At 38.9% G+C, this 10035-nt stretch overlaps 1 protein-coding gene across 1 annotated transcript in view; it reads right to left on the bottom strand.

The window, feature by feature from the left end:
- Window positions 1-2133: 2133 nt before the first annotated feature.
- The window catches only part of DNAL1 (dynein, axonemal, light chain 1), a 9911-nt gene continuing 2009 nt past the window's right edge, over window positions 2134-10035 (bottom strand). The window contains exons 2-7 of the mRNA XM_010024790.1: window positions 9783-9892; window positions 9067-9122; window positions 6232-6287; window positions 4854-4980; window positions 4311-4454; window positions 2134-2483 (exon numbers count right to left, since the gene is read on the bottom strand). Coding sequence (XP_010023092.1) covers window positions 2437-2483; window positions 4311-4454; window positions 4854-4980; window positions 6232-6287; window positions 9067-9122; window positions 9783-9817 — 465 coding nt within the window. The 5' untranslated portion in view covers window positions 9818-9892 and the 3' untranslated portion in view covers window positions 2134-2436. The remainder of the gene's footprint in view (window positions 2484-4310; window positions 4455-4853; window positions 4981-6231; window positions 6288-9066; window positions 9123-9782; window positions 9893-10035) is intronic.

Raw genomic sequence — 10035 nt, 5'->3', positions numbered from 1 at the left:
CAATCACCACCACACTGTCAGAACATTCAGTTTCTATTCTGCTCTCAAAATGTCTCAAAATAGCCAAAATGTAGAGCATCTGTTGTACCTAACACTACCTTCAGCAATGTACAAACTTAGACTGTGTTTAGGTATTACAAAATCAACCAGCAGGATTACTAGGCATTAGACTCTATGCTCATTCCTCCCTTTCTCTAACCTAGCCATGAGTACCACACCTGCAGACACTGTGCTAGGAGACATCAGCTACAGAGATTCAAACATTTTTCTTCGTAGCTAAGCTGTAGGACAAGAGCATTGCATGGTCTATTCCAAAAATGTCTCCAAACACATAGACAAATTTGGCGTTTCCATTTGTTGGTAGTACTCAGAAGTCAAGTTTTACTCCACTCAAGCTCTGATTCATGTTAACCATGCTTTAATTACAGTCACCAAGGGCACAGGCCAAACCCTGTTGCTCCACCACAGTAGATGGGATCAGCAGAGGCTGAGTGTGCCCCAGGCTCTGCACTGCCAAAACATCTGCTTTGACAGAAGCAGTTGGGTGCGAGTGAACTGAACAACTTAGTTTTTAGAAGATGTCAATATGAAATGGCTGTTGACTGTGTACTGTCCCTCCCATCATGCTTCAGTGGGGCCTTTACTAATGATATAGGAGAATAATTCTAGAAGAAATTACATAGGGATATGAAGTGGTCTGCAAGATAAATCCAGTGAGCAAGTTAACCAAGAAACTGCTTTCTGGACAAGCAAACAGCTGCCCGGAAAGAGTTTGTGCTAGGTGAAGAATGCCATTGCACTCCTGACCTTATTTTAAGTAATGGACCTTAATCGAACTGAAGCCTTATCAGCAATTGCCAATTAAAGTTGGAATGCTTAAGAATTCCTCTAACAGTCATAGAATAACTACATATTGATAAACTGTGATTGTCTTGTAATCTTCTACTTCACACTGTTCACTCAGAAACTTCTTAGAGAGAGAATATCTTCTACTACAATTACAGCTGGAGCTTCAGATCAGTACCACTGTGCCTGGGCCAGTTCTACCTTTTCATCTCTGACCATGACTTCCAGGATTTCAACCCCTACCACACCTTCACCAAACAAAATAATTCAGAGTGGTGTTCTGCCTCCATCCCCTCTGTGTCTGGTCTGGAACCAACGGGTATGCTTGTCACCACTTTTAAGTAAAATGAAAAACCATGGTACCATGAATTAGAAGAAAAGCTTGTAAAAAAACCAAAACAAGCTGCAGAAAAATCTATTCAGGTGACCTGATCTATTCTGTAAAGAAAGAAAAACCCACTAGTGGCATCCAACAGTGCAATCAGGTATGTCTTTATCATTTGTTTAATGCTTTTCACTAAAACTAGTTACCTGCCATATAAGGGGCTTTACTATGGTTACCCTGCAATATAGCACCTTTAAGTACATCTTCAATGCTTTTTTTCTCCAGTGCCCCCTTTCCATCTCATCTCACCTTCCCCACTAACTACATACACTTTCTCTCACTGCTTACATCTGTGCTTTCATAACAAATGAGTATCCCAAACTCAAAACTTTCTGTCCTCAGGCCCAGGTCTTTCGTTCACTGTTTCCGTATCAGCCTACTTACTTAGAGGAAGATTCTGGAGCTGAGAAGGATTACATCCACCAGTGACCCAAGCTAAACCTAGGAACCAGCTGCAGGCTAATAGGCCACATATTCCAATCTAAAGTTCTTAGTAAGCGACAAAACAGAAAAAGCTAGCAAATATTTTAGTCTCACTGAAACTATGCAAAGAATTCCCATTGCCTCTTTAAAATAAATAAATATTTAAGTTATACATGGCCGCCTAAGCCATGCAGTTGAGTTCCAATGCCAGAAGCCCAATCCAGATCTTAAGGCCAGTGCCTATGCACTGTTCTTGTGCATAGGTCCACAACTGCAGGTCCTGTTTGGCGCTAACAGTGAAGGGGATGAAAGGGAAAACTCACATATTTAAAATATTGAGGGATTGTCCCATGGCAAAAGTAAACACAACAAAGCCTGTAACGTGCCTCTAAACCACAACACTGTTCTTTTGGCCTTGGTATTTCCAATGATAATGTTGACCAGCTGCACCTAACAAGCTAAAATGGTTCTATTGTAACAACAAGCATCACTTATCAGGGATTAAAAATAGCTATGTGTTAGTTTAGGTAAAGATCTCCTGCTAGCCAAACAGCAGATGAACTCAGCTCCACTGGTCTCTACAGAAGGTGTCAAAAACTTGACAAAACTGGTGTGCCCAAATTTTGGTAACTAACTCTTTGGGTGAGAAACTGTGGAGATAAACTGGTCTTTTAAAAATTGCCCAAAGATTTTCTTCAAAACAAACATTTCATATAAAAAGTTCTATGTGCTGAGCTATCTGGAGTTACTTAAATAATTAAATACCCAACAAGAAAGTGTCATCAGTTTGCTCCTTCTTCTTCTTCTTCTCCTTTAATAAGTAGGACACCTAAGAAGGAAAAGAAAATTTGTGAAGATTTACAGACAGATTATACATAAAAAGATACAGTTAATACTTATACACCTAAAAGCTTATCTGGACTGTTGGAAAGAATGAGACTGGCAGAAAAAGGACGTGAACTTCTGCATACCTGAACTGCTCTCAATGAGAAAAGCCTTCAACTGATGAGGTCTCCTGTTGGATGTTTTTCCAACTCTTCTCAGGTAACAGGGAATAAAAAAGGTCCTAAAGCAGGACCTGCACAGATCAGCCTAACTTGGTCTCTGGGAGAGGCACCATGTTTTTTCAACTGCTATCAACCAACTAGCACATCACCTTCTGTTGCTGGGCCTCTACTTTGTGCTGCTATTTCTACACCATACATGACCAAGTTTTAGTATGGGATACCTCGTCACTGATACCGGACTAGGATGCCCAGACCACAGAATACAATTACATTAATGTGGATCCAAGAAGCAAATAGGGATAGCTTGGACATCATGGAATAAAGCTATGTTGCACAGTAGTGTTACAGTCTATATCCACCCCTTGGGTACTTAAAAAATCTGACAGGAACTAGCAGAAGAGATGCCTTCCTGTTGAAGGAGACCTTCAGTGCTTATTTTTGTCCAGAACATCTTCAACTATTTCAGTAACATTGAGGTCCTTGTATTAGTCATCTCACATATAGTACATAGGCATAGCAGGATCCTGGAACAGTGTAAAATAGCAAGAGCATTATGGCCAGTTGCAGCATTTCTGACATCGCTTTTGCTCCACATTCTAGTTTTTGAGGTTTCCATTCTTAAATGTCATCCTCTCTTTCTATGTTGCATAGGAAATGTACCTGCCTAATTCAGAGCTGTCCATTGCTGGAACAAAGGGTCTAACCTTACACTAAGAAGGTTACTCCCTAGAATGTTTCCTACTACAACAGCAGACTACTGCAAGCCATCCTTCACAGCAGAACACTTTTCTCACCAGCCTTCCATTTCCTCATAGTTCTTATTACTTCAGTTGATCTGACTTCCATTTCCCAGCTACTGCTCCCTGTAATGAAGCTGTCCTCTTGTTACCATACCTACACTCGTACATTCCCTGCTGCTGCTTTGACTCTTGGATTAGTGTTACCAGTCCTGCTCTCCTCTTTGCTGCTTTAGTAAATGCGATAACAGTGAAGCTCTAACAAACATCTCCATTAACAGAAATTAACATACTTAAAAACTGATTTTAAAATCATCTCACTTTTAGTCACTAATCAGGACATGGTTTAGTATATTTTCATATCAGTGACTTAAAAAGGAGGGCTCACAAATTGATGCTTCCTGCAGTGACAAGGGGGATACTTGGGCATTTAGGAAGCTTGCATGAAGTTTTGAAAACTTGCCTCTGCACCAGAAGCAAAACAGAGCACATTCCTGTCCATCCCCATTCCCCCATGTCACACTTTTTTGCTGGGAAAACTAAATTAAATTTGATAGGAAAACTGTAACTCAATTTGGCAGATAAAAGTCCTGTGAACTTACTTAATGCTAAATCTTTCACTTCCCTGTTAGTTATATGCTAAAACCATTTGACTGGATAACTTCAAGAGAAAAGCCCAACTGCAGGCTGCAAGACCACTTGGACTTAACACTCCAAAATCCATCCAACATTCTCAGAAGATTCTGCAGCAAGGATGTGAATAACAACTTCTGATTAATTCCAAAGAGAGGAGGGAGGAATATTAATTACATGGGCACAGAGATGAATTTCTGAGGTTATGATTCATTTCCCTGTGGCTGTCTTTAAGTGAAGCTATTAATTCACACCAATTGCTTCATGCCCCAAACTCACCATCCAGCTTTTTCAGCTTGGGTACCCGTTTGGTTGCTTCTTCAATCCAACTGTTCTGATCAGAGGAGTATTTCTCTTGTAGTGGATTGCCTACAAACACCAGATCCTCTAGTAATGGCAGCTCTGCCAGTCTCGCAAACTCTGCTGCAACCACAAAGGTGAAAATACCAACCAGATTGTGGAACACGGAAAGGATATCTGCACCACACAGTCCTTTAAAGCTCAATGCAAACATAAATAATGGGATACAATAGCAGAGAGATTGCTTGGGCTTGAACTGCTACCAGGTTAAAGAACAGGTTTGCATTTTAAAAGAAGTCCAAGAAAGATGATTCAAAGAAACAGACTCTGTTGGGCGTAGAAGTGAAATTCAATATGCTATTTTTACTCTCTTGCATGAGTGGATATTTAGGGATTCCGTGCATGTCTGTAGGCTTATCAGAGACAAAGCCCTGTAACACACAGAACTAGTTTTTACTTGGTGACTTAACTCATGCATTCACCATACTACAAGAGAAGTTACAGAACAGAGGTGTGACTTACCCCAGTCTTTCACCAAATTATTTGACATATAAAGAATCTTCAGCTTCTTCATTACACGGATACCCCTCAGTTTCTCAATGAAGTTGTATGAGATCCACAGCTCCTCTAAGGTCTCTCCAACTGCCTCCTGGAAAATGACAGGACTACTCAGGTAAGTGGAAGAATATTTTCCTTATTCTTCAGATTCTCTCTTCACCACCCTCCTACAGGTCACACATGAGAAAATACTAAGGTACACTGGTCCTTATTTCCTTTTAAGCAGGTCCCTAATTACGCATGACAAATACTCATGGGAATTAAGAGCACAGGATCTGAAACATATTTAAGAGGACAGAAATCACTATATTATAATAAGACAAGGAACAGCTGCCTGGAGTAGTTGTTCTTAAGGCATAGCGGCAGAGGAGACAAATTTGGCTGCTTGTGCACTGCAAGTATATATGAAGTGAATGCCATCCAAAAACTGCTTTAGAAGGGGGTTTATACAATACGAGTGATTCATTTCAGGTGCATGCATGTTTGTACCTGTTGGCCATAAGCTGCTTTCATAACTCTCTCAAAAAAGAGGTTTTTTTTAAAACCAGCCATTACACATTGCCTCTGCATTTCACACTTAAGAGATACGGCTTCTCTGAAGGTGGGAATAGCTTTGGAGAGAAACATTCTGTGGGAGAAACATACAGTATCTCTTGAGGAAGTAAGTAATTTCTATATTCATAAAAAAAAAGTTGATTGGGGAAAAAAAAAAAGTTCTTCTGCCCTTTAATTCAGTTGTAACAAAAATGATCCAGTATTTTCCTCACCAATTTTTTCCCTACCTGGTAGACTTAGTCCTACCTGGTAGACTTAGTCCTCCCACCATCTTTTCCCTGAAAGCCATATTGCTCCAGATGCCAGTTAACATAAAAAGGACTCTCATCAAGTGTGTGTTCATAGGACTGCCAATACTTGGAGTAAAGAAGCACAGCCTAAGTATCTTCAGGTAGAAAATTCCTCATGCAAAAAGTCTGCAGGAATTACTTTCATGTAACGTCAGTGGATTCAGAAGGCTTTACAGATAAACAGCAGTTTTCCAATAAAAGTTGGGCTCATCTTTATGAAAGACAATGAAATACCTCTTTCTAAAATCCTTTCATGTAGCAAATTAGCCCTGAAGAATCTCCAAACCTTGGGAATGTTTGAACAAAAAAAGGAGAAAGACCATCTGAAAATTCAGAAGCAATGGTACAAAAGGGTGAACAGATCACAGAAAAGGAGAAAATAAATGGTTAAGCAACAATGTAAATTCAGCAAAGACATCTTTGAACACAGGGGAATTATCCCACATTCTAGACAGCACTCCATTGTCAGTGAAGAATTCATACTAAGAAGTGCATACCAATCCATTCAAGTTCTTTATGTTATTTCTTCCCAACGACAGAATCCTCAAATTTTCTGTAATAGAGAAAAGAAAGGTTTTTGTTAATAAATGTGGGGGCATTTTTAAATACAAGAAAATGCTGGATGTCAGGTAAAATGCCTATTTTATATACAAACTGCACTCTGACCAACTTGTCTTAAGAAAGAATGACATAACAGAAACAAAACCTCCTGACCTACACAGATTGTCAGGAGCAGATGCAGTGAACAGCTCAGAAACATACTCATGAATACAAAGCTGTTCATGTGTAGGTTACTTAGTTGAAATTCAGTCCAGATAAATACTAAATAAAAATGATTATTTCACCTTGTACCTGAACTGTAACTGCTAACTCGTTAGCTTTGATGCTACACAGTTCATACTGCTTCTTCTCCAAGCAAAAGTTGTTCTAATCTTATTTTAAGGCAGCAGATTTGATTTCCATAATGAAGGCAGGATATAAAGCTACCTTAGAGAAGTCTGACGAGAGGCTTTTCAACTTGCTCTAGCACCCAGACAAAAGTCCTTTCCAAGTGAGCTGTTCTTGCTGGGGTTTAGTGTTATACTAGTCTAACTCAAAGCTATCACAAAATAGCAGTTTTTCTGTATAACTCATGTTCATTTTTCTCACAAGCTTTCTTGCAGCTGTAAATAAGCAAACTGAGTTGCAGCATGTAGCTGGGTTAACTCTGGATCTATACCTTTCATTAATGTTTTAACACTTCTTTGTAACTGCATTAAGGATGAAATACTTAATAATCTTGTTTTGCTCTTGTATGCATGATGATTGAAAATGCACGGTACAATGGTTCATGACGAGGCTGATGGAAGTCCCAGCCAAGTAGCAACATTTAGTCCATACAGCACATGTAGCGGCTAGAGACTGCTACAGGTAGAGATTCCAGGCTGATCTAGAATAGACAGTTGTATGTTCTGTCTCAAGAAATGCAGGCATAAACCCACACCTGGCAAATATTCTAAAACAGGAAGATTAGTTGTCATTAAAAAGTTGATATACAGTAAGAATTCTTTTTGGTTTGCAATACAACAGCTTAATAGATGACCATGCTCAAAAAACGAGGAATCATAATCAGTAAGTCTACTTTAATCACTTAGCCTACTTTAGCTAATATTCTCCAGAATATCCCTAAGGATCCCCATCCACGGGTGCTGGGAGATGACCTTTTGTTCTAGCTAGCTATTCTCTCTGTAGTTCACATTTATAAACTGTAGGTTTGCACTAGCTTCTGAAATTTGTAAGAAATGAAAGGACCCTTACAAATACAAAAATGAAAGCTTGCTTTAAAAGCCATGCCTTAAAATTGTTTCTAACTGCTATCACTGGTTTTTATTACTCTTGTTCTGAGACATTTTATGTTTTAAAGGAAGAAAGATCTCCCTCATGGAACATTTACACTCTCTAAAACACAGAACTAACACTTATTGCTGTCATCAGAAACATTATTATTCACATGTATGGATACAGGGGTGGGATCATTTGTGCAGATGCCAGACAGGGACTCTTCATCAGGGACTGTAGCGATAGAACAAGAGGTGATGGGTTCAAACTAAAACAGAGAAAGTTCAGGTTAGATATAAGGAAAAAGTTCTTTGCTATGAGGGTGGTGAGGCACTGGAACAGGTTGCCCAAAGTGGTGGTAAATGCTCCATCCCTGGCAGTGTCAAGGCCAAGCTGGACAGAGCCTTGGGCAACATGGTCTGGTATGAGGTGTCCCTGCCCATGGCAATGGGGTTGGAACTAAATGATCTTAAGGTCCTTTCCAACCCAACCCATTCTATGATTCTATGATTATCTACTCAACATAATTACAATAACAGGTATATACAGCAATAGTAATCTTTTCTGTATGAAAAGAGTGTAGATGATAGTTAAAAAGATTCCTCAGCTTCCTTTCTGCAATAAGCAAAAGCAATTATGCAATAACTAGCAGCTTGTTTTTCATGGCCATGAGCACTGCTTTCTCTCTCTTTCACAGAAGCCAACAGAGACAGTGAGTTCCTCATATTTTATACCCTTAAAAGACAGACCATGTGGTTCTAGTTTGTTTGACTCAGTAACCCAACAAGTTTCAAGGTTTCATAGGCAGCTGCCCAAGAAATGAAAGTTCAGTTCCATTTCTAATCAGATGACACACCTCTTCCAACTATGAACAAAATCAAACCAAGTATATCTGATCCTCTGCAAAGTGGAATGACATTTTTCCATCCAAGCTTACCACACTGAAACCTCAATCCAACCAATACCACTATCACAGAGTTGTTGAACTGCTGACCACCTCCATAATGAGCACGGAAATTGGTCATCAATTCACTCTAGAACTGAGAAGGTGTTGAGTATCACAACTAGCCCCACTATAGGGTACAAAAGTGCTTTCTGAATGGATCTTGTTGTTGTCTGAACTTATATATAAAGTATATAATCTAGAAAGTTATCAACCTAGGTTATAAATAGGAAATTTGTCCTTTGCTGTATTCTCTAAAGTGTGAAATCCACCTTTTTTAATGGCTAATTAGAAATGCTATCTTTTTTTTTTATTCTTAACTCTGTGAATCTGTTGGGTTCTCCCCCAGTTCTCACCTGCACAGGCTAATGCAGGGATACATGCTTTAACACACCTTTACTGCATTCTCCAGTAAGACTGGTAATTTTAAAGGTCATTTGTCACTTTCTAAGAGGAAGGAACAAATAGGAGAAGAATAGGTATAAAACTGGACACATATAACAAATTATGGTATATGCCCTATCCAAGCAATTAGAAAACAAAGATAATTGATCACTGGCTTGTCACTTACTTAGGTTGCTCAGGTTGGCGATTCTTTCAATGCAGTTTGTAGACAGCGATAGTTTCCTTTAAAAGCAAGAACAGTCAATTCACAATATACAAGGGATCACTGTATCAGAAGAGTTCCATGTCCAAACCCCACTGCATTAGAAATAATTGTCTATTCTTCTTTCATTAGATGGTGAACTAACTAGATGTGTAAACATTCAAAATATCCTCAAACCATCAAGACTTCTGCAACTTTATTTTCAAGCTTCTGAGTAAGTAGTTACTTACAGGACATCCGTGTGCCTAACCTTATCAAATGTATGGCTGTGTATTTCTGAACTGGGTCTAATCTCTTTTTAGAAGCCCTGCTGAAGTCCCCTTTCTTTCTGCATAAATTTTGGAATGGATCATCAATGTGCCAGTTAGCTGATAGACTCCAAACATGGACCTATAATTATATGTTGATCAACAGTATGTAACTCTTCCGGAGACAAATATCAATACAGAATCTACCTTAACTTCTTCTCAGTTAAGTGACAGGGATCTCTGAATTAAAAAAAAAGGAACGGTATGTGGAAAGAGAAGCTCAGCTGAGAAAAAAAGGAGGAAGCTGGTGCTTTGAAGGCCTCGCTTAAATATAGTAAATACATATCTGCACAGTGGACATCAGAAAAAATGGAAAATTAATATAAAGAGAAGAGAATATTTGGTTTCCAATTTGGATTTAACTGATCTTACTCGCAGTTAACAAGCGTGGAGAGAGATTCATCCATCTTCTCTACAGGAGGAATCTGACCATACAGCTTCACCTCCTTTGCCTCTGAAGCCTTCTGGCCATGTTTTTCTTCCTAAAGAAGAGAGAAGGTAAAGAAGTACTAAAAATTACTATACTAAAAACTTACTGTGAAAGTAATTACTATAGAAGTAATTCTAATATAGTACTAAAAGATATTATTGGAAAGAGAAAGCATTTAGCATTTTGAATACTGTT

This window comes from Nestor notabilis, unplaced genomic scaffold (genome assembly GCF_000696875.1).
Source record: "Nestor notabilis isolate BGI_N333 unplaced genomic scaffold, ASM69687v1 scaffold28820, whole genome shotgun sequence".
Lineage (NCBI taxonomy): Eukaryota > Metazoa > Chordata > Aves > Psittaciformes > Psittacidae > Nestor > Nestor notabilis.
The sequence above is the reverse complement of the archived record's forward strand: the minus strand, read 5'-3'. Positions and strand labels throughout refer to the sequence as shown.